General features: G+C 39.5%; 3 protein-coding genes across 3 annotated transcripts; 1 reads left to right on the forward strand and 2 right to left on the reverse strand.

The window, feature by feature from the left end:
- Positions 1-1276: 1276 nt before the first annotated feature.
- Positions 1277-5013, reverse strand: cnot11 (CCR4-NOT transcription complex, subunit 11). Its single transcript, XM_065252437.2, has 8 exons — positions 4830-5013; positions 4220-4558; positions 3646-3810; positions 3398-3550; positions 3059-3261; positions 2348-2550; positions 1808-1904; positions 1277-1716 (listed from the first exon to the last, which is right to left on the reverse strand). Exons 2-8 carry the CDS (start codon positions 4536-4538, stop codon positions 1519-1521), a joined length of 1338 nt encoding a protein of 445 aa, XP_065108509.1. The 5' UTR covers positions 4539-4558; positions 4830-5013; the 3' UTR covers positions 1277-1518.
- A 183-nt stretch (positions 5014-5196) lies between these two features.
- On the forward strand, positions 5197-8024 carry rpl31 (ribosomal protein L31). The gene is made up of 5 exons (XM_065252462.1): positions 5197-5242; positions 5750-5853; positions 6312-6437; positions 7253-7365; positions 7952-8024. Exons 2-5 carry the CDS (start codon positions 5750-5752, stop codon positions 7981-7983), a joined length of 375 nt encoding a protein of 124 aa, XP_065108534.1. The 5' UTR covers positions 5197-5242; the 3' UTR covers positions 7984-8024.
- Positions 8025-8026: 2 nt separating this feature from the next.
- LOC135733631 (TBC1 domain family member 8) lies at positions 8027-25487 on the reverse strand. The gene is made up of 20 exons (XM_065252407.2): positions 24870-25487; positions 20740-20850; positions 20522-20640; positions 19368-19596; positions 18973-19213; positions 18048-18255; positions 17148-17345; positions 16876-17025; positions 16315-16465; positions 14963-15177; positions 14759-14876; positions 13961-14246; positions 13603-13705; positions 13208-13306; positions 13065-13133; positions 12717-12951; positions 12567-12632; positions 12358-12444; positions 11993-12090; positions 8027-10316 (listed from the first exon to the last, which is right to left on the reverse strand). The coding sequence occupies exons 1-20, from the start codon at positions 24994-24996 to the stop codon at positions 9945-9947; spliced, it is 3282 nt and encodes a 1093-aa protein (XP_065108479.1). The 5' UTR covers positions 24997-25487; the 3' UTR covers positions 8027-9944.
- Between the last annotated feature and the right edge of the window lie 695 nt (positions 25488-26182).

Here is a 26182-nt window from a genome sequence, read left to right on the forward strand (position 1 = left end):
GCCGAATGGGAGTTTATACACTGCAAAAAAGATTTTCAAGAAAAATAATTCTTAGTATTTTGTCTTGTTTTCAGTAAAAATATCTAAAAATTCTTAAATCAAGATGTGTTTTCTTGATGAGCAAATGGACCCAAGAATATAAGTCTAGTTTTTAGACCAAAAATATCAAATTTAAGTGATTTTGTGCATAAAACAAGGAAAAAATCTGCCAATTTTTCTTGAATCTGCAAATATTTTCTTGAATTTAGTGTTAAAGAAAAATGTTCAAGATTTTTTTGCTTACCACATTGGCAGATTTTTTTGCTTGTTTTATGCACAAAATCACTTAAATTTTGTATTTTGTTCTAAAAACTAGACTTATTTTCTTGGGTCGTTTTGCTCATCAATAAAAAGCATCTTAATTTAAGAATTTTTAGATATTTCTACTGAAAACAAGACAAAAATACAAAGAATTTTTTTTCTTGAAAATCTTTTTTTGAAGTGTAGCAGCTTTCAAAACTTTCTAAACAATCTTTAGTTTCGAATCGGCGTGTGTATGAAATTGACCAAGTCCTGTGATCGCAGCAAACGAGTATTCGTGTTGAACCATCTTGAGTTTTTACTTATTTCTGGTCAGTTTATTATAAAATGTTAATAAAAATTAAATTTGTCACTTGTGTTTGTACTGATCTATTAGTTTTCTCTTTAGGATGCCTCGTAATCACCTGATGTAACCTGATCACCTGATTCCCGCCAGATTTACACTTTGTTGTGTGGGTTTTGAGTTTGAGGCTAATTTGGCATTTGAAATGTATTGTAAAATTTGTGGAATAAAAGACTAAGGTCGAATGTTTGGGAACATTAGAGAATCTGGAAAACACTTTTGTGACGGTGTATGCTATGTATGTGATCAACAATTGATAAACCGCAATAACAATATTAGTGATTTGTAAATTATACTGAAAACGACACTGTTATGAAGATATTTGGACATGTTTGTTAAAAGTGTCATTGGGTTTAGATCTCTTTTCACCAGCTGGTGTCGCCAGCATGTGTGGCGTTTCGAATCAGTGAATAATTTTGCAAAGCAATTGGTTCAATTGATTCAAAGCTCCAAAAAGCTTCGTTTCTCCCACTACTACTGTTACAGTGTGAAAAAGAAAACTGATACAATTAGTATTATAATACTGCTTTAAACATAATAAAGATTGTGAAAAAAAACTATAGAAATAAACTTGAATTAAACAGCAGAAACAACACCTTTCAATTGATGAGCTGGATGTAAAGTACCACATGAGACTCTCTTTATCACTCTCTTTATATGGCAGAAAATTACAGCAATTTCAAACAAAACAAAACAAAAAGAGACACACAAGGGTTGAATCCAAACAGAAATGACCTCAGGCGATGAAATCTCAGGAGGTGATCAATCAGATCTTCTCTGAAAGTAAGAGTGAATCCATGTGCTTTTCAAGACGTCTCGCTGTGAAAGCATTCAGTATTTAATCTCTCAGATCCGGGGATGAGTTTTGTGTTGAATCATTTGGCTGTCTTCCCCTCAGCGGGCGTCTCTACGTTATCAAGAGTTTTGAGCAGGCGGAAGAGACCGGCAGCCTCACGAATGCGACTGAACTCAATGCAGAAGGCCTGAACCTCGATGAACAAATCTTGAACATTAATGATTTTATTCCTGATGAGAGACTGAAGAAACACGCACACCAGACGCACCAAACGATTCTAAAAGAGATGACACAACACAGAGAAAGTCACCACACCTGAAGAAAATATATAGCGTACAATATAGATCAAGATCTCTCTAGTTATGTACCTGCATGTATTTGTCTTTAATCTGTTCACATGTAGAGATGCAGTTGGAGATGTACAGATGAATGAATTCAGGAGGAAGATCCACTGCTGTTGTTAATCTACAATAAAGAGTTTAAAGAGTAAGACTTTTAACAAACACTTTACATCAATCACTGCACCAGAGTCACAATCACTCAACACAAACCATTTATACCACAGGTCTGTTGAATGCTTTATTCTGATTGGCTAAGGAACGTTCCACAGGTGTTGATTATTTTATTGTAAACACACACCTGATCTGTCAGATGTCTTAAAATAACCACCAAATTAATGTCTGTGGTAACCGTGGTAATAAGAGGAATAATTGACTCCGGTCCTTTGAATTATTTGAAAATAATGCACACCTGTGGTGTAACTCTGCTTTGCCTCGTGCCGCAATACCACCTTGGGTATGCATAATTTTCAAATAATTCAAAAGCCCGTTGTAAATTATTCCTTACATAAACTTTATCATCTCAGCGTACAGTTAAATCTGATCTGAAGGAGGGAGATGACGTTGTACCTGTTGACCACCTCCATGGAGTGCAGAGACATGTCCATGTTGACCAGAACAGAGAAATATTCAGTGATCTGACTGGAGGACATGAGTTTCAGGAGCATCTCAATGGCCACCAGAGGATTGTTCTCAACAAGGTCCGGTAGTTTGGCTGGTGTCAGTCCGATATGATAAACCAGCTTTGGGTCTTTCTCCAACTCACCGAGAAGCTGTTGAGAGAAACATCTAATTATTCACCTTATAAATCAACAGAAATCAATAACTAGAAATTTCTATTAAATCTATTAAGAGTTTTTGACACCACACACTGCTTAGTATTTTTGTCTTGTTTTCAGTAAAAATATCAAAAAAATTCTTAAATTAAGATGCTTTTTTGATGAGCAAAACAAACCAAGAAAATAAGTCTAGTTTTAAGACCAAATATATCAAATTTAAGTGATTTTGTGCATAAAACAAGAAACGAAATCTGCCAATGGGGTAAGCAAAAAATATTGAACATTTTTCTTAAGCAAAAAAATCTGCCCAATGGTGCAAACTAATTTTTCTTGAATTTAGTGTTTAAGAAAAATTTTCAAGATTTTTTTGCTTTCCCCATTGTCAGATTTATTTTCTTGTTTATGCACAAAATCACTTACATTTGATATATTTCAGTTTTTTCAGTTCTGTTTGTTGTGTTGTGTTGTGCTGACGTGACAGACAGCAGTGATGTGTGAGCACCTGAGTCTGTTGTGCGGCTGATAAAGGACTCTTAAAAGCTTTGGCCATGACCCGCTTGATTTCCACTCCGGTGCCGTTGCGCACACACATGGACCGGTCCCACTGAACTCTGTGATCCGGTTCACACGGGTTGAGCCAGGACAACTCATCCTCGCACACCAGAAGAGGAGGGGCGGGTCGAATAAACTCTGGACGAAAATGACCTGAAACAGACACACAAGTGTTTAAAGAGGACACACACACACACACACACACACACACACACATGTGCACTTTCAGGTGGACAAGAGAGATATTTAACATAGTTAGTTAAATCCAATGAAACTCAAGTTCACTTACTCTCCAGAGGAGGGCGTGGCCCGGTCACCAGCGACTCTGTGATCTGATTGGCTACTGAGCTGTCAAAGCCAGAATTGGAGGAGTCTGGGTCAGGATCGCTAAGCAGGCTGGGAAAACTGGCTTTACTCTGAGTGGGCAGTTCTGACTGACGCTCTGAGACCAAAGCAAAAACAATTCATCACTCACTACTACATCTTTACAAATCTTTTAAATCTTTTTAATATGATGAAGATGCTCAGAGTGCCTACCAGCGAGAGCAAGCTGAAGTCCACTGATGTCCACAGACTGCGGCGTGGAGCCCACATCCATGCTGGATACGTGACGCGGGGTTTTCTTAAAGAGGTCGCGCGGCGGGGCGAGCATCAGCTGCGACAGGAAAAACTTCTCCGGCAGCGTGATGGGTGGAAGAAAACCTGCAAACGTTCCCATCAAAACATCTGTCAGCCGTGAACTTCAAGATTACACCACACACGACTGACAGTTTGAAAGTCTTGGGGTGGGTTTTATTATCGATTATATACTGGTACTATATGTTACTGACTGAAATGATTGCATCCACTGGTGGTATGAGTACTTAAAATTTGACTAATTATTGCACTAGAAAAAAAGAAATGAGAAACATCAAAGTAAAAAATAACTGTGTGGCAGGAGAAATAATCATCAAAGAGTTTAGGTCATCTCAGATAAGAAGTGTTTGATGTTACTCTAGAAAGATGTGAGAGGCTCAGACGGATGGGTTTGATGCTGATGGGTTTTTTCATTATCTGACTTTATTTGGAGCTCGAGCAGAATAAAAGTCATTTTTGTCAGCTTCTCACGTACCTGACAGCGGCTTCTCGGGCTCCTCTCCCGCGGGCGCCGGGTTCAGCAGATGCGCGAACACCGCGGCGAACGGGTTGGCGGCCAGCGGCTCGGTTCGGTACATCTCCCACAGCAGATAGAGAGCAGTGAGCCGCTGAGGAGCGCTGGGAAGCAGGTCGGGCTGCTGCAGTAACATCACCAGAACCGAACCCACCCGGAAGTGCTCGGCTTTGCCGAAACAGTGATGAAAGGCGGTGGAGAGCTGCTCGAAACTGTTGTTGCACGCGTCCTCGGACATGATGCCCAACAGGTTGGACAGCTCCTTAGGAGCCAGAGTCATGATTCCCCTCGGTCAGGACACTGGATCACAACAAACACCACACACATAAAACACTACACGCGATTAGCCGCTAGCAGGTTACATCACTGAAAATCTCCTGTATGACTTACGATCTCCTTTGTAAATGTACGCTACAAAAGGACGTTTAACTCTGTGTGTGTGAGAATCATCAATACAATAATAATAATAATAATAAACATTTAAAAGAATAATAATGCGCTCGAGGACACAACAGTATGTTAGCAGCAGGTTTAGTTTGTGTCAGTAAGTTTGGACGCCAGTATTACTCACCCGAGTCGAGTTCGTTCATAACGTTTATGATGATGAATATTCATTCAATACCCCATCGTATTCCGCTTTTCTGTGTTGTAACACGCGTTTATATGTGAGGAATTTAAGTATTTCTAATTGAAAATTTGAGTCTTCTGTTTGTAAGCCGTCGCATCCGAAAGCTTCCCATAAACACTTCCGGTGCATTCAAAACAAAACCACTCCAGAAACTCTTTAAAACATCCGTACGGCCAAAATAAAAAAATCGCAAATAAAACTCGTTTCATAATTCCTAATCCTAGTATATATTATCATACATGTTGTGTTTTGAATTATTTAAAACGAATAAACAACGACCCGGAAGTGAATATCTTTCGGCTTTGTATGTTACCCACAATCCCTCGCTCCTTCCTTTTCCCAACTGCTCTCACAGAGTGAGTACGAGCCATGGATATATCAGTTATAAATCTACAATCATCCGCTTTATTAATCACTAATAGTGCTGGTTTTTAATCACATTTGTGTGTGGTGATGTTTAATCGATGATTGTGATGCGTTTTGACGCGTCTGTAGTGCTGTCGTAAGTGATTTTATGCGCGTTATTGCTAAAGCGCGTCGTAAGGGATGCGAGTGATTTCGTGCAAGAAAATCCTCACAAATGTCAACGATTGGACTCTATAAATTGTGTGTTATGTAATATTAGTCAAACTTTTGAGAGTTAAGAGTAGTTGTTGTGCAGGTTAATGTCTGTATCTATGTTAACGGAAGTAATCTAGAAGTCAATGTGTGTATGTTTATTAGCTGACGGGCTGTTGCTGTTTGTGATACATCGTTTAATTGTGTTGCGTTCAGTGAGCTGTTGTGTTTAATTTGAGCGTCAGGTGACCTGATACCTGCACATGTGTGTAACTGTTTGTGTGTTATATTGTGTTTGTGTGCAGATGGCTCCACTGAAGAAGGGTGAGAAGAAGAAGGGCCGTTCGGCCATCAATGAGGTGGTGACACGCGAATACACCATCAACCTCCACAAACGCATCCATGGAGTGTGAGTTTAACCCCGGATTTATTTCCTATACTTCCTTTTTGCAATGACCAGTGAGTCATAGAAACGTCATTAGTGAAGCTTATGCTGCGTTCCAGGCAGGTTTTTAAACCCGTGAGTTACGACTTCAAAAGCACGACTCATGACCTTATGCGTTCCAGGCAGCCTGTTACTCGTGTTTTTGCATCTTTCTACCGGTGAAAGTGCACTGGAGCGGCAGTCAAACCCGTGACTTCCCACCCGTGAACTCGTACTAGATCGATGTACTCCCAGTTCAGAGTCGTGAGTCGTGGTTTTGAAGTCGTGAGTTACCGGTTACAGGTTGCCTGGAACGCAGCATTAAACACGAGTAGATCTGATGTGTGTTATAATGACTTATACTGAAGTATAAAGTGTGCTCAGATGGGATTGTCTCTATGATTAATTAAAAGAATGTAAATGTGATGTGTTTGATTCTGTAGGTCCTTTAAGAGGCGAGCTCCTCGTGCGCTGAAGGAGATCCGTAAGTTTGCGGTGAAGGAGATGGGCACACCAGACGTCCGCATCGATACACGTCTCAACAAGGCTGTGTGGGCTAAAGGAGTCAGGTGAGTCTTCATCACTTCAGTCTGTTTGTTTCGTGTAATGTCGTTTAAGGTAAATGTGTCCTGTTAAAGGGATAGTTCGGCCAAAAACGATATTAACCCCATGATTTACTCACCCCCAAGCTGTCCGAGTTGCATATGTCCAGACATTTTCGGATATTTTAGAAAATATTTTAGATCTTTCAGTTGATTAAATGTAAAGTTACGGGGTCCACCCATAGTCCACGACCTTCAAGTCCAAAAAAAGATCCGTTTGGATTTAATTTGTGAAGGATGGACGCACTTTTTTTTTTGGACTGGAAGGTCGTGGACTATGGGTGGACCCCGTAACATTACATTTAATCAGCTGAAAGATGTAAAATATCCGAAAATGTGTTTGTCTGAAAAACGATGGACATATGCAACTCGGACAGCTTGGGGGTGAGTAAATCATGGGGTTAATATCGTTTTTGGCCGAACTATCCCTTTAAGAAATGAGACTGCTTGCCTTGTTTTGTCCTCGCTTTAAAGAGGACATTTCATAAGACTTTTTTAATATTTAAAATCTTTGGTGTGCCCAGAGTATTTATGTTAAGTTTTAGCTTAAAATGGTCACTTTGTAGGTGTAGAACCGCTTCTGACATCACAAGGGGAGCCAAATTTCAATAAGCTATTTTCCACATGCTTGCAGAGAATGGTTAACCAAAACCAAGTTACTGGGTTGGTCTTTTTCACATTGTCTAGGTTGATAGAAGCACCCAGGACCCACTTATAGCACTTAAACATGAAGTCAGATTTTCATGATATGTCCTCTTTAAAGTGTCTCTTGTGTTTTTCAGGAATGTGCCATACCGCATGCGTGTTCGTCTCTCCAGGAAACGTAATGAAGATGAAGATTCTCCAAACAAGCTGTACACATTGGTTACATACGTCCCTGTCACCGCGTACAAAGGTCAGAATGATGATGATTTAATCACAATAATCCAGCACAGATCTGTACATTCACATTGCTAACTTTGTGTCTGTACCGACCGCACTTTTACGTTTTGCACAGCATTTGGTTGTACTGTGTACAATGACAATAAAGATCCTATTTTAGTCATTCCTCTGAAGTCAAACACATTTTTATTTTATAGCTGGGCAAAAAATCAGCAGCGATTCTCATGCGTGTAGCGTCAGTAAAGCCGGTTTCGTGATTAGTAGTAAATCCATGTTCATAATCGTGGACAAATTGCCTCCAATAATGAATAGGATTTTGCCAAATTGCCTAGTGAAATATGTCTCTGTGTGGGAAATGTTGTTAAATCAGAAAGCAGGTGATGGTGATTTACTACTAGTCACCCAACCAGCTTTACTGATGAAATGCGCATGAGAATCAAAGGTTCATTTTTTTTTGTCCACCACTAGTTTATTTTTACACAGTGAGGATTTTGTGCAAATGACTTAACTTTTTCTAGTTTTAAAAGTTTTGGTGTTTGTTACAGAAACGTGATGTCATGGCATATCTATCAATTTAACTTGTTTTTCTTTTTTTGCAGGTCTTCAGACTGTAAATGTGGATGAAAATTAAGTTTGTCTTCAAGATCATTGAAATAAAAACATAAAAGATCATATGTTGTTGATTTGATTTATTTGAGAATTGCAGGTGTTGTCAGTAACTGTGGGTTCACACCAGCCGCGGAAGAGGCGGCAAAAACGCGCTATTCGCGCGTAGTTGAACGCTTGAACATTTCAGTTCACTCGCCTCATTCTTGCGTGAAATCCGCGGGTGAAATTCTAGTCATTCGAGAAATTCACGCGGAAATCCGTGTCATGGGAGGGGCTTCTGCGACTCCGGAGACTACACCACTCCGCTCGCTTCCTGTAATCATGTCACTACTACAGCAAGCTCCTGATTGGTTAACGCGGCGCGGAATTCCGCCAAAGTTCAGATTTTTGAACTCGCGCGCTTCCCGCGGCAACGCTCAATTCGTGCGGAACGCCTCATGCGGAACGCCTCGTGCGTTCCGCGACATCCGCGCCGCGGCTACCGTGTGTACCGCGCCGCAGGATGCCTAATCGTGTGTTTGCATTGACTTACCATGTAAATCATCCGCGCTTGCCGCCTCTCCGCTGGTGTGAATGCACAGTAACATTTAAACTTTCTAGAATCTAAAATATGGAGTCAGATACAGGCGTGTAAACGTTATAGATGACATCTGCTGTTAACAATCTCTCTTATAATTATTAATTATGTAATTAAGACAAAGCTATGTAAGTGTACAGTATGATACAGGAGGTTAACTGTTTTCAGAATCACAACATTGGGTTCATCTTTATACTTCACATTTCAGTTTTCCATTGCAAGCAGAAATATAATAAAAAAAGAAAACACAGTATGATGATTTAAACCAAGGGTGGGCATTCTTGTCCTGCAAACTTTAACTCCATCCCTAATGGTCAGTTTCCTAGGAAGATCTTATCCTGGTCCCAGACTAAAATGCATGTTTGAGCTGCCTTCATTTAAAACCTCTTGCACTGACATAACATATATCAGTGCCATTGTTTCGCCTCAAGATGCACACCACTATTGTTTTTTTGTAAGGTTTGTTTGTAAAAACCTACTTAAATGTCCTAAAAGAACTAAAGTCTAGTCCTGAATTGATCTAAACTCTGTCCGAAAAACTGTTCAAATGTCCTTTCCAAGTCACCCCGCAGCCTTTGATTAGATTTTTCAGGCGTGTTTGAGTTAAAGCTTGCAGGACAGTGGCCTTACAAGACCAGGAATGGCAACCCCTGTCTTAAATAATTTAAATAGCTTGAAAAATCAGAGTATCATAAAATAATGATGCTTAATCTTCATGCGTTTGGCCAGACAGTATTTGATTGATAGTCAGTGATGATTAAGACTTCACATGTATGTTGTTGGAAAAGTGCTTGAGAATCTTTTTCAGCTCCATCACATCACATGCTTTAATATTTGTAAGGCACAGCGTCTGATGAGAGCCAGGTTATTTTTGTGAGCTCTTGCCAAAACACGTGACCATTCATTTAATATAAAATCTATTCAATCATCTAACATGTCAATTAAAACTGTAAACTTTACATTGTAAATCATTGATCACCCAAAACACTGAAATACATTTTCAAATATATGATTTGATTTGGACCGGACTGTTGAGAACGCAACTACAGATTGTGTTTTGCTGACTGAATGTCGGTGAATAAGACTTCAATATTTGAGTGTAAATCTATTTGAATACTGATTTAAAACAACAAATACCAGCTTAAATACTGTTCAAATAATAATAATAGTGAAAACAACAGCATCAAAGATTAAATTAATGGAGAAAATGAATAAAACTTCAGTCTTTAAGTTGATTTGGTCTACACTGAGGCCTCCTACATCTCACTCTCTCATCATTTATGGAGAGTCCAGCTCATCCCAGAATCCTCAGATTGTGTCAGTATTTGGTGCTCTTCTGTATTAGGATCAAGGCACTGTCGTCTTCAGCCGGATGATTTTGATCATGAGTTTGACACGGCTCCCTCTCAGCTGATCATGAGCAGTCCGGCACGCTCCTGATACTGACGCATCTTTGCGCTCCCAATTTTTGCACTCAGGTCTACAGGCCGGTCTAAGAAGTTCACCAGCACCTGCTCGGTCAGCAGCGAAGCCAGAATCTGTTCAAAACTCACCGACCAATCATCTTCCACCTGAGAGACGTCAGCACTCTCTCCACTAATCACAGTATTGGGAGCGTGAACCTCCTCCTGTCCTGAAGACGAGTGCCGTCGGTGTCGTGCCTCTCCGATCTGCAGCACGAGACTCGCGACCATCCCGATAGCCTGGAAGAGTTCGGCTTCATCTGGGTCACCCTGAAACATGCTGTAGAACGTCTTGCAAAACTGGATGAACTCACGCTGTTGAAACACAATTACACACACTTAACATCTTTATAAACACAGAGGTGCAACGCAGTCAAACATTTAGAGATGGAGTCATTAATCATGCTATGATCCAGTTACTTCATGAAAATCTGACTTTTTCATGTTTAAGTGCTATAATTGGGTCCCCAGTGCTTCTATCAACCTAGAAAATCTGAAAAAGATCAACCCAGTAACTTAGTTTAATTAAAACATTCTCTGCAAGCATCTGAAAAAATGGCTCATAGAAATATGGCTGCCCTTGTGATGTCAGAAGGGGATCTTATTATAATAGTACCGCCCCTTAATCTGCACTATCCAACCACAGCACTGCCATTTAGTGCAGAGAGAAAATAATTGACAGGAAAATTGAGTTTCAATTTCAACAAACCACCATTATGGTGATCAGTGTTTGCATTTCATCCACTTATTTGCATTTTAACCCTTTAACTGATGCAGCCCTTTTTGAGTGGGGTGGTGGTGAAAAGGTGATGTACACCTTCAAATTAATATAACTGGATTTTTTTTTGGTCTAGAAGCCTGATTTTGCTCTTCTTTCAAAGAAGACACTTTAAAGTTTTTTACGGAAGTATCTGGAGTTAAAAATATCTTTTTTTATAGCAGTTTACATTTATTTGTAATAAATAAAAAATGCAATATAGTACTCTTTTTAATACATAAAATTATCAATAAACTGAGGTTTGTGTTGGTTTGCTGTGAGGTTTACTCTTGTCACAAATGAATAAATTACTGAATTATTATTACTGATAAAAGGTTTTGAAATATGAAAACTACATTCTTAGACCTTTCCAACAATATATAGTTTGAAATGATAGATTAACATTTACATGAAAAATACTAAAGTAAACTTAGGTGTCCGGCTCACAGGTTAAAGGACACACACACACATTTTTGCTCACACCTACAAAGTGGCGATTTTAAGATGATATGATAAATTATCTGTGGGGTATTTTTGAGCTAAAACCTTACATATGTACTCTGGGAACACCAAAGTTCTTAAAAGTCTTGTGAAATGTCCCCTTTAATGTTCATTAACAACCCTATGAAACATTAAGTATCGCGGCTAGATCATGTTGGTCGTTGTTGAGAAAGTTAAGAAAATAAACTTGACATGGGGTGTACACACTACACATCTTTGTCCAAATAAAAAAAGACATTTCAACACATGCGCAAACTAGTGATAGGAGAAACTTGTCGAAGCTTTCAATCAACTGAACCAATTCAAAGCGTTTAAAACAGCAAACACGCTGGTGACACCTGCTGCTCAAAATGTGTCCAGGCAAGGAGATCAAGGCCCAAACATAATGACACCATCGACAAACTAATTGTAAATATGTTCACATCAAAATGCTTTAAATATTATTTACATTATAATATTGCTCTCTTAAAATCTCAAAATGTTTCCAAACAATCTGCCTTTGTTTTTTGTGTCACTCATTATACAAAAACTTTAAATGACCAGCAAAATATGCTGTATTTCAGTTATTTGATGAGACACTTAATATAAACATGCCTAATTTCACAATGAAACATTGATATATTAAACATTGTGAGCTGAAGAAACTAATGTGGAGAACTATTTTCACCTGACCCGCCATCCTTACACAAGACACCTGACAGACACAGAGTAACATCATGAGGTTTATATTGACCTGGTTCATGTAAGGAAGAATCTTCTCATCTTTCTTCTTTCCAGTGCTCAGGTCTTGAAGCATCTGCTGGAGTTGTTCTTCATAACTCCTCCTCTCACCTGACGACACACAACATTAACACACACCACAGATTTAAGTACACAACTACATATAACACTGACAAAAGATTCATTACGTACACTACCATACAGAAAAACAATCAATTTCACATGTGAAAAAACACCTGATCACATGTAAGATGTATGTTTTTGGAACATTTTTGCATCATTTTCAGTTAATACACATGTTTGTTTTTTACATGTGATCTGCTGAATTTCACGTGAGTTTTCTGTAAGGGCCAAATGAATCTATAAATCTGTTTGTACCATTGGGCAGATTGACATATAGAGGTCTGGAGGTGGACAGTATGGGACTCTTCATTGGAGACGAGTCCTCTTCATGATCTGTCATAGCTGTGAATGAGAGAATCAGAGATCAGTCCACACATGAGAAATAATGACAGGAACTTTAAAATCATCTACAGAATAAGAAGAAGATTATTCATGAGGATAGAAACTATGAATGAGAACTGAACCTGGTGGAATGTGAAGTCGATACAGAAGTCTGATCTTCTCATTCAGCTCCTCACAGTACACGATATCTATACACACAGAGAGAGACTTTAAAGTCATGAAACTTCTTACACTTAACTATTTCATGCTTAAATTCAGTGGTCAGGTCATACCTATCCACCGTGTGAACTCAGAGAAGTTTATTTGGTTGTCTTGGTCTTGATCTAAAAGTGTGAAAGTGCGTTGGGCGACAGTATCTGTGTGTGTCCCACAGAGCCACGGGGTCAGGAGCTCATACAGACTCTTAAACTGAGCTCGGTCCACAAAGTAACGATCAGTCGAGCTGCTGACAGGGACTGAAGAACATCCAGCACCATCACCCCAATACAGATTAATGAAATGCTCCGTCTAGAACACAAACACACACGTTACGTTCGGCACCAATCAAACGTGTTGTCTATTTGAAACAACATTAAACACTGTAAATGTGACTGTACTCATTTTAAGAGACTGTGACGCACTTTGAAGAGATCATAGAGGTCAGACAGGTGTTCCTGTGAGACGGACACTTCTGGATTGACCAATCGCAGCTGCAGAAACACCACAAACATTTCAGCATAAGCAAAGACATTTCAGAGAAAGTCAAGAGAGGTGCAGGACTCACAACATTGTCTTTGGTGGTATCTTCATGAGCCTGAAGAACCTGAATACGATGTCTGCATCTCAACATCTCAACGTGCTTCACCGTAAGAGAGCCAAACTTCTAACAACAGAAAAAAGAAGTGTGAGGAGACATCGTTTCATTCTTCAACAGAGTCAATCGATCATCAACACAGAGCATTTGCATTATGATGCATACTGTCATGTCTTTTGATTTTAAAACATTCATCACATTAAATCATTAGAATCCTGATGTGTCTTAAAGTTACTGGAGGCAGATTACATAAAGATGCTCCCAATGACATCATGACCTGAGCTGTTTATCACTCAAATACAGCAGAAAATAACATTTCACTCATACAGTTCATCACAAACACACACAAACACACACACACACACCTCGTGTGCATCAGCGATCAGTGTTGTGATGTTGACATGTTGAGTAGCTCTGGCATCAGCACACATGTGCGTCTCATCCTCATGTGTCACCTGATCCAGAAAACTGCACAAACACAACGCATCAAACCATAAAGATCAGGGTCTGAAAATAATTACAAACTATTTCGAAAAATCTAAAAGATTACTATAATGATGTTAACATTGTGGACAACAGCCTTTAGATCCCAGCATCCTTCCTGGTTTAGGATTCATCTGTGTCATTATTAAAATCTATTTGACTTTGATGTCTGTTGAAATTCAACTCCCTCTGATTCTATTAAAGTAAATCTAAATTACAGACAGACAGACAGATGATCACCTGCTCAGTATCATGAGAGCTTGACCATCATCTGTGCAGGCACACAGCTCAGCAGCGTTTGCCTCCAGGACTGCCAATCCAATCTGGAAGATGGACCTGATGCCGTGATAGAAGAAGCAGTCGAGGACACAGAGAGCGCTGCGGAACGAAAGAACGCTCAGGAACAGCGTGAGGAACCACGTGAGAGAGACGGACGCCAGCGGGGAAAGGTCAGGAATGTGTTCGGCTAACTCCGGTAAACGCTCACGAATTAATTCTTCAAACACTGACTGATCCACCTGTGCACCTGAGAGACAGGAAATGACATCATTCACTAGAAGCAGCATCAAAGATAACAGATCTTAACAACATGTGCGACTCCTAGTACTATGAATGAGGAGAAATACAGCGCTCAATATGGCCGCTTATTGGTTTAAAAACCAATCATCAATGGATAAAGACTGATGACCCTCTGGGGGAGGAGCTTCATAACCTGTGCACATGTGGAGGAACTGAAGCAATGTGTTTTTAATTTGAGCTTAAGAAACAGGAGATGTCAGAAATGTGTTGTTTACAGATGACTGTCTTTACGCATTCAAGTAGATATAGGAGTTTAGTCTTGCATGACTGAAATAACTGCACAGATGCGTTGCAAACATGGCTGCCAGGAGACGTGGCTTCACTAAAGAGACTTAGGCAGCATCTTCACATGGCCTGAAACACACACACACAGAGAGACACAAACAGAGACACAAACACACACACACACAGATAGACACAAACAGAGACACAAACATACACAAACACACACACTCTTACCGATGACTCTGCGATTGAAATAGTCCGGTAACATCCTCTCACAGACTGTGGCCAGCAGCCAGAAAGCTTCCTCTTCTTTAGTGTACAACAACATCACAGATGCTAATATGTTCATGGACTGCAGACACACACAGAAACACATTCATCACACTTTATCTCATACATAAAACAGATCAGGATGAATTCATCAACATGTTTAATCACCTGACAGTAGCCGATGGTGGGGTTTCTGTAAGCGTAAGCCCTAAGAACTCTGCGGAGCGCCGATATTCCCGTGTCGTTTTGGAAGGCCGGATGCTCGGGCAGCGAGCGATGAAGATCCCGCTCGATCTCCTCTGTGGCGATGCTCGTCTGACCCCTGGATTTCTCCACCAGGTCTGTGTAGTAGTTCTGATGGGCAGCCAGTGATGAACACGCATCTGTGTAACAGCAACAGGGATTTAAACACAATGTTTGATATTATAAGAACACTGAAGATGAAGAAGAGTGTCAAATCATACAAAATCAAATAAAACAAATGCACTTCAGATGAAGGTCACAGAGACAACTGTAGTGCATTATGTCAGAGATAACAGAGAGACAGATGGTTATCATCACAGAATATTCTCAATCCTGAGTCTGGAGCACAACTTTCAATTCAATTTTATTTACATAGCACTTTTCAAAATGGTTTAATTGTTCCAACATAAGCAGAGTGTTCTTAATTCATCCTGAAGAGTTGTTTTTTTAGATAACCAGCTGGCTGTACGTTATCCTGCTTATGACATGACTACTTGTCACATGAGTAAACATATAAACCAGTCTGTCATCCTGACTAAAGTCTCAATCTAATAATGAGATGAGGAGCATCAATCTTTCTCATGATCTTACTCGATCTATATTAAAGATATCAAGAGGATATTTTCACAGAATGATCTTTACATCATGTAAAATGAGTTTATATAGAAAACACTCAATCACATTAGCTGGATTGTCACAGATGGGGTCACATACATTTAACATTAAGATGATATATTTAAATAGCTCAGTTGTAAGAAAAGGAAAAAATAAGACTTTAAGATAAAAGACAAAGTTCAAACAAGATAAACATTAATTATTGGTTAATATAATCTCATATATATTAATTATAAATGTTTATATTGAATTTATTTTTAAAGTATTAAACTGCATCTGTTAAGATGACTCACGGTACACGGATGAGGAAAAACAAACAATGTCAGCATGTTAAGCAATTATTTGATTATAGTGGGACAAGTGTTTGATTGACAGTACATCTCTGTTTGTGTGTCTCAGTGGCTTTTTACACTAAATTAAACCTTTAACAGTCATTATATATATATATATATATAACATCAGATGCACAGAAGAGGAAGTGAAATACTGACAGCTGAACTGAAACTAACAGCATTTGACAGATATAGACATTAGAAAAAACCCAGTCTGAAAAAATGTAGGGCTTGAATGTGTCTGACAAATGCATAAATGCAAACGTATAAAATGACTTTAATCAGTTGTGTGTCAGCGTCATCATCATCATCATCATCATCATCTCTTACCTGAGAAACTGAGCCACAGTTCTCCACGCAGAGACTCTGGGATGCCCAGCACCACCAGTTTGTGGATTTTATCTGTGTGAAACATGTGAACACCTCGACCAAACTCGGTAAAATGATCTTCCCATAAACGCTCCTTTACACGCTCAGGGTTCTGAATAAAATAAAAAACTGTGTTTATTGATCTTTAATCTCATTTCAACTCAAAAAAGAAAATTTAACACATTACATATTACGCTATTTTTAAATTCCCAATGACTTTAAGCATTAATTCATTCATATAAATTATTATAGAAAGGCAAATGTGATTCATCTTAAATCCTCTCAGGTGTCACACATGACTTTGAAAACATGCATTTATTTAACCCTTTAATGAAGTAAGTGTTGCAATAGTCTACATGTGTCAAAGCAGTGGTGCCTTACAAACACATCACTCCAGCAGCATGCGCACAATAAATGTTTTACCTCGAGTATCTTGTTTTTGTAATCGTTTGAATCCAAAATTGAAATAAAAAAACGATTAATTGCACAGCTCATCACTGTGTCTGTTGAGCGTGTACTCACACGTGTCTCGTCAGGAGAATCTGATTGGCTGGGGTGGAATGTGTCAGCGAGGACCATGTGACGCAGAGCTTTATCAGAAATGACACTGCTGTCCTCGTCATCTGATTGGACGGTGTCGTAGCAGAAAGTATAGTATGGTGTGCTGGATATCTAGATAGGAGAAAGCAGAACGAGTGTGTAGAGCGTCTTCAGAAACACACTGAATGAGGAATAAGAAAGTATCAGTACTTGTATTGGGTCTCTAAATGACTGTGCCGTCTGTGTTAATGTACCGTGGATTTCTTGCGCTGCTCGTGTCCGTGGATCATGGCCTGTTTCCAGTGCAGATCACGCAGTCTCTCGCGCATCTTCTCCACTAACTCATCCCGCTGTGATAGGTCTATCAGCTGAAAGGCACGTTTACACCTCAGGCTGATGATCACAGGGTTGGGCAGGACGCTGGTGCTGTCAGCCTTCTCAATGGAAAGCATCTACACACAGACACATAAACTGGCATGATCAAAACCTCACATCAAAAAACATCAAGTAAACATAAAGATTCAACTACTGCTAGAGTTGAGCTTTCTGAAACAAACTAAACAAAAATAATATCTCTCAGTCATTACTTATGAGAGGTTTGTGTGGATGTTTAAAACTTTTGACACAGCTCCACCACAAGTATGAAGTTTAATGTTTACACAAAATACATTAACAGATTAAAAAACAGTTTTCACTGAAAACCATCTTTCTTTCCACCTATTACATGACACACAATAGCAATTTGTGTGAATTTTTATATTTTTTGGATTTAGGTGAAGACATTTGAGGGTTTTAATAAGATGACACACAGCTGCTGTAATGATGCAAAGAAGATTTATTATACATGCAATCTAATCTGTGTATTCATTTATGTTTTGTGATTGACTGTTTTCTACATAAACTCATCCTTCATCATATAAAGAAGATTCTGTGAAAATATCACCTTAATATTGACCGAGTGAGATCATGACAAAGAGTGAAATCAAACTTTGATGTCTTGAATTATGCATTATTGATCAAGGTGCACATGGACTGTTTTAATAATTTATTTATGGTAAATAAAAGACGTTCTGCCTAACTTGGTGGGAAAACAGAAAGTTTACTTTCATTTCAGGTGCACTGTTTCTTTAAGTGACATCTAATGGAGGTTATACCTCTTTAAGTGGTATTATGAGTTTACATTGGCCCTCCTCACGACTGCTGAAGCACAAATATCCATCTGTGGTATACAGGGTACCCGGTGTGTGGCAGCGGGCATGAGCAGTCCAAATTGAGCACGACATCACTTCCTGTAGACGCTCAGACCGCGGTAGGCCAAAGAGAGAGAGCACATACTGCCTGAGAGACTCTTCCTCCAACAACCTGTGACACACACACACACACACACACAAACACACAGAGAGAGAGACACACACACACACACACACACACACACAGACAGAGACACACACACACACACACACACACACACACACAGACAGACAGACAGAGACACACACACACACACACACACACAGACAGACAGACAGAGACACACACACACACACACAAACACACACACACACAGACAGAGACACACACACAAACACACACACACACACACACATCAAACTGTATTCTTTATGACACATCATTACAGTTCTGCAGGTCTATGATTTCTTCAGGTTATTTTTATAGAAGTTGATTTTCTCTCTGCTGTTATTTCCTTTCATTCTCTTTCATCATTTACATGAAGTTCCTCTTTAGATGAGGAAGCACACAAACAGATTCTCTCATTATATTACTCATCTGAATCATTTAATGCTGCTGATATCAACTCATTCTTGTCTGTCTCTTCTCAAAGCTGTTTATTCACTGTCCATCAACATGTTTAGATCAGATTAGCAGGCAGGCTGTATATGATTATGATCTGATGCACAGTAAGCCGTATATTCAGTGTTATCTACAGCGTTCTGAATGCTTTCATGTCTTGATGTTTGATTGGTACAGTAACCCTGGAGTCTCTATAATAAAATAAACTAGGATGTGAAAAAGTGATCTGGTCTTAGCTTTAGATGGCAGATGAATGTAGACGTTCACCTCTTGGTAATGTTTGTGGAGTCCTGCAGTGATTGGTCGAGCGTGAGACCACCGCTGTCAAGCAGTCTGCGAAGAGCGATATCAGCCAGCTGACACATGAGGTTCATGACCTCATCTACATTCAGAAACATGGAGAAATCCCTCTGTCTCCGCCGAGTGTAAACACGGATCACGTCCGTCAGTAGGCCGACAGATACGCGTTCCAGTTGCGTCACATCTGCCCAGGGAACCAACAGCTTCACTGCGCAGGGACGCAAACACAGATCACTCGCTTGTTTTTTATCATTACTTTTTATAAATAAAGTTGAAAAAGTGAGAAAGCATAACTGGACCATCATATGAAAATGATTTGTTATTCTACACTAGCACAGGCACACATTCACAGATTTTCTTACCTTCTTTACCCAGCAGGAAGGAATAAAATGCAATGTGATTGGTGGTGAGATACAGCGAGCCCTGACGTGGTACACGACCTTTCCAGCAGCAGCACGAGTAATGCGTCACAAGCTTCTCTCTCTGAGGCAGACCGAAACGCTGCTCGAAACGAGCAAGATCCTCACGAAACCGGGCTGGATCATCTTCTCCAGCGGCCTGGCCACCCAAAACCTCCTCTGCGATTAAACCCTGTGTGTTAAATATACAAACAAATACACTTACAGAATGATACTGAACATATCACATGTGATTCCCCATCTGGTCTATAGGGGATGCGGTCTGTACTGGTCTATAGGAGATGCAGTCTGTACTGGTCTATAGGAGATGCGGTCTGTACTGGTCTATAGGAGATGCGGTCTGTACTGGTCTATAGGAGATGTGGTGCGTACTGGTCTATAGGAGATGCGGTCCGTACTGGTCTATAGGAGATGCGGTCCGTACTGGTCTATAGGAGATGCGGTCCGTACTGGTCTATAGGAGATGCGGTCTGTACTGGTCTATAGGAGATGTGGTGCGTACTGGTCTATAGGAGATGCGGTCCGTACTGGTCTATAGGAGATGCGGTCCGTACTGGTCTATAGGAGATGCGGTCTGTACTGGTCTATAGGAGATGTGGTGCGTACTGGTCTATAGGAGATGCGGTCCGTACTGGTCTATAGGAGATGCGGTCCGTACTGGTCTATAGGAGATGCGGTCCGTACTGGTCTATAGGAGATGCGGTCTGTACTGGTCTATAGGAGATGTGGTGCGTACTGGTCTATAGGAGATGCGGTCCGTACTGGTCTATAGGAGATGCGGTCCGTACTGGTCTATAGGAGATGCGGTCCGTACTGGTCTATAGGAGATGCGGTCTGTACTGGTCTATAGGAGATGCGATCTGTACTGGTCTATAGGAGATGCGGTCTGTACTGGTCTATAGGAGATGTGGTGCGTACTGGTCTATAGGAGATGTGGTGCGTACTGGTCTATAGGAGATGCGGTCCGTACTGGTCTATAGGAGATGCGGTCCGTACTGGTCTATAGGAGATGCGGTCCGTACTGGTCTATAGGAGATGCGGTCTGTACTGGTCTATAGGAGATGCGGTCTGTACTGGTCTATAGGAGATGCGGTCACCTTCACTTTGCCCTGAACAAAACTGGCAGCGTCTTCTTTATTCTCAAACACGGCCATGTACGGCAGTATGTTTTGATCCAGCCATTTCCAGTGTTTCTGCACCTCCTCTAAAGTGACTCCTGCAAACAAATACACAAACACATGAGTGATCATACAACATCTCTGTATATATACACACAGCAGGTGTTATATGAATATGAGAGGAGATGAGATCTTACCACTAGCTATGACCCAGCTGACCTGACATCCCGGCACATGCAGAACAAGCCGGAACGGAGCCACGCGCGCATTTGAGTCCAGCACTGTGTCCAACGCTCCAACCAGCAAACCTAGAAAACAGACATAAAGATCATCTGAGACGCAGACATACACATCATATAACATATATAGAGCTGGTAATAATACAAGACACAAAATCCATTTAAAGGCGGTTAAGTCCACGATGTTTGAAAAACGGTTTGGAAAAGGAGACGGGCCGACTACCAAAACACACTTATAGCCAATCAAATCAAATCAAATGCCGGGTTGCGTATGTGTGGGGCGGGTCTATCAACAGAAGGTCCAGATTCTATTGGGGTAGGGGCGTGTTTGTTTAGGCGATTTCAAATATCAACACTGGCTTTCAAACATCATGGACTCCGCCTTTAAATGAAAAATTTTGAAAGATTCAAAGTCAAAGTGTTTAGATGCTACAGGAAATCAGCAAACCATGAGGTCTTCTAACCACAGCTGTTATATCTCTATATGATCTGTGCATTAAAGCTTTAACGCTGCTGCAGGTCACTGTAAGTCATTGATGATTGCTCAGCGGTCAGTGTGGGACATTTCAACACACATTTCTTCACATTGCTTCATGTCCTGGACATATTACACAGAAAATAACTCTCTCTATAAGTTATACCATAAACCTGAGACCAGAACATTTAAAAATAATTTTTATTCTCAACTAATCCTTAAAAAAAAAAACATTTCAACATGAAGATTCACATCAAATGCATGTGTCATGAATCAAAAGTGAGAAGTGTTTGTGATCATTTCAGATGAGATTTCACATGATCTCAAACATACAGAGATTATCTTAACATTTATATCATCTCATCATCTTAACAAGACGTTTCCTACTTTAAACTATTTTGTTTGACTAATCATAGCACTTCAAGCTAATTAGACTGACAAGATGTTTTTTGACCAAAACAAACAATATAGTGCCCAATGAACTGAGAGAAAGTTCAGATTTTATTGTTCAGAGGTTCCTCAGTAAAGATGAATTTAGTTCTCAGTCGTTTTATTTAAATATCAGCTTTGTTCCTGATGTTTTTCTTCAAGGTGCTTTTGGGAGAACAAACAGAATTAAGTGGAATGTTGACATTAGGGCTGGGTTTGGTGGGTTGGCTTTAGATTTTTTTCTTCAACATTATTGAGAAGGGTATTCCTGCACCACCGATGCAAATTTTGAATTAATAATACATATGAATGAATAATTACTTTATTAAGAATTTGTGTGCTAGTTTTATTAATCACTACGACATTCTCAACCTATGATTTCATAAATCCTTGTTGAGTTTAAATGACTAAGTAAATCTAGCCAATTAAACTTAACAAGATGATAAGAGCATATTGATGTAAGGTGTGTAAAATTTACCTTTAGCTAAATGTATTAATGTGAAACCTTACTCATTGTTTTACCATCTATCAGTTTAGTATAAAATGCGCTGACTGCCTGGTTGCACTGTGTGTTAATCTGTTGCTTTTGCATTAATTTGAAAAGAAGTTGGGCAGATTTAATAGTTTGTTACCATGTACAGAACTCTTATTATTCATCTATGCCAACAGTTTTACATTCTACAACACCTTTAATGAAACGTGAAGTTCTTGTGAAGATTGATTTTTCACTGTATATTAACACACTGAGACCTTGTTGAGTGTCCACCTGATATCTTTTTAATGGTTAACTTTTCCAAAGCACGACGTTACAGCAGATGTCTATAGTTAAAGGCACAATCTGTTATTTTCACTGCTAGAGGTCACTAAAAACAACAACAACAATAGCGTAGATTGATGATTGTGTGAAAGAGCGAGGAACAATGGGAGTTGTAGTCTTCATTGTCAGGAATCGATCCGACAGGACTCACAAATCATGTTAAATGAATTCTCTGAATTTAAACATTGTTGAAAACATTTGGGATATTGAACAAGTGAACAAATATATAACACTTGTATATTTGAATGCAAAAATCTGACATATTGTGCCTTTAATCTATTAGTGTCTAATCTCATTTGTGATTTTATTTCCCTATTGTTGTAAATTTGTGTCACTAGAGAAGAATATGCAAGCTAATCTATACATATCTATTCATATAGACCTTTACTGTTGGTATACAATGATGACGTGGCAGCGTATGTGCGCGCATATTGGCAATTGAAGTATGGTAAGAATCAGCAGAGAAGCCACACACACAGAGAAAGTTATTTTAGTAAGTTGACTTATTAACTTTTTCAACACAGCTACCACATCCGTGTACTATAGTGGAGTGGATAGAAGACGTTAGCAGATGGCCAAATATAAAGTGTCCAGATACATATATAAGTAAATAAGTACATTATATTAGTGCAACCAATCACAACAACCAGACATTTTGATGCTGGGAAACCGTTTTAATAAACTTTCTGAGTTGCTAACACGTTAGAACCAATGGGGAATAACACCACTTCTGTTGCCAAGATGCGCGCGCAGTCTATTTGATCAGTGAGCTGTAAAAGGGTCTACACATTTTCAGCTCCAGTAACGCTTGAATTTACTGGCAGAGAAAGAAAAATAGTAGAAGAAAAATAACTGGCTCTTCTGGAAATGTCTGCCAGTGCCTAAAACAAATGCTGAGTTTCTCTTCAGGCTAACATAAACCTGTACTAAGCAGATCTGAACAGCTTTCAAACGCCTGGGGCTAACAGAAACTTTATCAAATAACTGGTAAACAGGTTCACTTATAACGCAACAGGGGGGGGTGCTACAACTAAAAAACACCTAACAATAATCTCACCCTCCTGCTAGGGGTTTGTTTAATCCTCTTCATCTGTGCGTTTATCTTTCTTCATCTCACCTGCAGGAGCATTGCCACGCCCAGTTATCCCCTCACAAAGGTGTTATGGCCACACCCACTTATTTACATACGGTGGTATACACAGAATAGAGAAATGTGTTGCAGTTGACATATTATTCAATGGTATACCTTTATAGCGCCCAGTCCCAGTGTAAAATAAGCAGTGACACACGAGCCCGAGCGCTTTATTAAAGTAATACAGTGAAAGAGATCATCTATATGACAGCTGAAGGACACATGTTCATCTCTATGGGAGCTGTAGCGTCATATAAAGAGTATAGACTAGACAAGACTGTATAAAACATCACAGCTTGAACTGTATTACACTAGTTTATCTCAATTATTGACCAATCAGCATTCAGGACAACAAAAAACTCATCTTTATAAACAACAATAATCTGATTAAATGGATAGTTGACCCAAAAATAAACTCTCTCAACACGTACTTCCTCTCACGTTGTTACACACAAACCTGTGTAAATGTCTTTGTTCTGATGAACACAATGAAAGATATTCTGAGGAGGGTTTGTACCCAAACTGTTCATGAGCCCCATTCATTTCCATATTAGGATAAAAGAATACTAAAGAAGTAAATAGGGCTCATGATCGGTTTGGGTAAAACATTCCTGAAAAAATCTTACTTTGTGTTCATCAAAACAATGTCATTTACACAACATGAGAGTGAGAATTTTTTTGGGGTGAACTATCCCTTTAAGAAGTACAAATGTCTACATATTTGTGTATATTATTTATTTATGGAATACATATATCTCATTGAACTATAAAAACTAAGATTGTGTTATACAAGATCCCTTCAAAAATTTTAACTATATGTTTATACCTCAATTTGGGCAATGCAGAAACTTGCAATAAAAGTGAAAGTACAAACATTTAGACTAAAGTTAACCCTTTCATTTACAGCAGTTTATGATCTGCTCGTTTTATTCTTCACACTATTCAAAACTATTCAGAGACGGAGATAATATTCACTCAAGTATTTCATAACCTCACAACTCTCCTATAAATATATTCATCATATGAAGTGGGAATGAAGCAGCTGGTATGAGTGTTGTTTGTTTGGACGGAAACTGGGACAAAAGGAAAACCAGGATGTGACTCTTGATCTACTGACACACCAAAGCAAACCATGAATGGACAGATAAGTGTTTAGAATCAAAGGTTTATAAAATTAAAGAGCTTTCAGTTGTGTGTGAATGTTTCGTTAAAATTGATGCTCGTCATGAACTCACCTGTGATTTTCCCTCCGGTCTCTCCATGTCCTCTCCGGTGCTGCAGGAGGAAATAATCGTTGGATCTGTCAGTGACCCAAAGCTTGAGCGCGTTTTTCAGCACAACTTCTTCGGGAGTGACCCACATCCTCGTGCTGTTTCACATTATCACATTATATTCCACCCATAACTGCAGCTCGTCTCTATTTCAACCACAGCAGCTGGTGTTGTATGAAGCACTACGGTTTATTTCCGCTTCTCCAGCCTTTTCCTGCTCGAGGTTCCGGCGAGAAACTTTCATTTCACTGTCACTCCCTCACTTTTGCTCTTATGGCGCTGACACACACGCACGTCCAGCCAATCAAACATTATATTAACATTTAGTCATTTAGCAAACGATTTACACATTATAGAGCATGAAACATTTTGTCTAAGGAACAGCAGTCATAAATCGGTGTGCGTCCGCCTGCTGGACTGTTATTTCATGCGTTTGTTTATGTTTTTGTGTGCGCGCGCAGACTGTTCACTGTGGTGATCTCGTGAACGTCTTCTTTTTATACTGGTTACATGTCTGTGAGAAAATAAAACTCCAGCCTCATATTGTCGTTGTTTGAAGTTACTGTAAGCGACTTTAATGGCCCGAGTCCTGACAGACATAAGTGTGCTGCTGAGAAATCACACCTGTCGTGCTCGTGTTAGACTTTATGGCTAGCGTTACTGCGCACACCGATCTCAGTAAGGTATGACATCAGAGTACCGCGAAGCTATCGAATGAAATTAAGCGTTCGAATCGTTCTCGCGGTACTTTGATGTCATAGGCCGAGCGTTCTGCCCAGCGCCTCATGAAGATGAACACACCCATTGAGGGACTGGAAACCAAAGACATAATAAAATACATAGACCGCTCGCCAACATTGTCCAAGTAGACAATAACATTAAGAAGTGAAAATTATTTTATTTGGTTGTCATAAGGGATCAGTATTTTTTTTAACATTTATTTACTTAGTATTTATTTTTAAAATGTAAATTTTAAGGTGCTAAGTCATATTTTTCAGTTTTTTGTTAGGATGTAATTAGGCTATCCATAATGGCTTGCCATGAAGTGTTAATTGTGTAAACTTACACCTGTCAAGCACTGATTTGGCTTATTTTTATGCTTAATAATTGTACAGGCCTTTGGTGTTTCATTCGACGATTCTAACAAAATACTTCAAAGAAAATACTAATGAATCAATAGTGTCATTGATTGACAGCGCTATCTGGACATAGTGCTGCTCTCCAGCACCATATATGGACATTGTGAATCTAGACGGAAGTCGGTGCAGCAGTTATTC

Source organism: Paramisgurnus dabryanus, chromosome 15 (genome assembly GCF_030506205.2).
Source record: "Paramisgurnus dabryanus chromosome 15, PD_genome_1.1, whole genome shotgun sequence".
NCBI lineage: Eukaryota > Metazoa > Chordata > Actinopteri > Cypriniformes > Cobitidae > Paramisgurnus > Paramisgurnus dabryanus.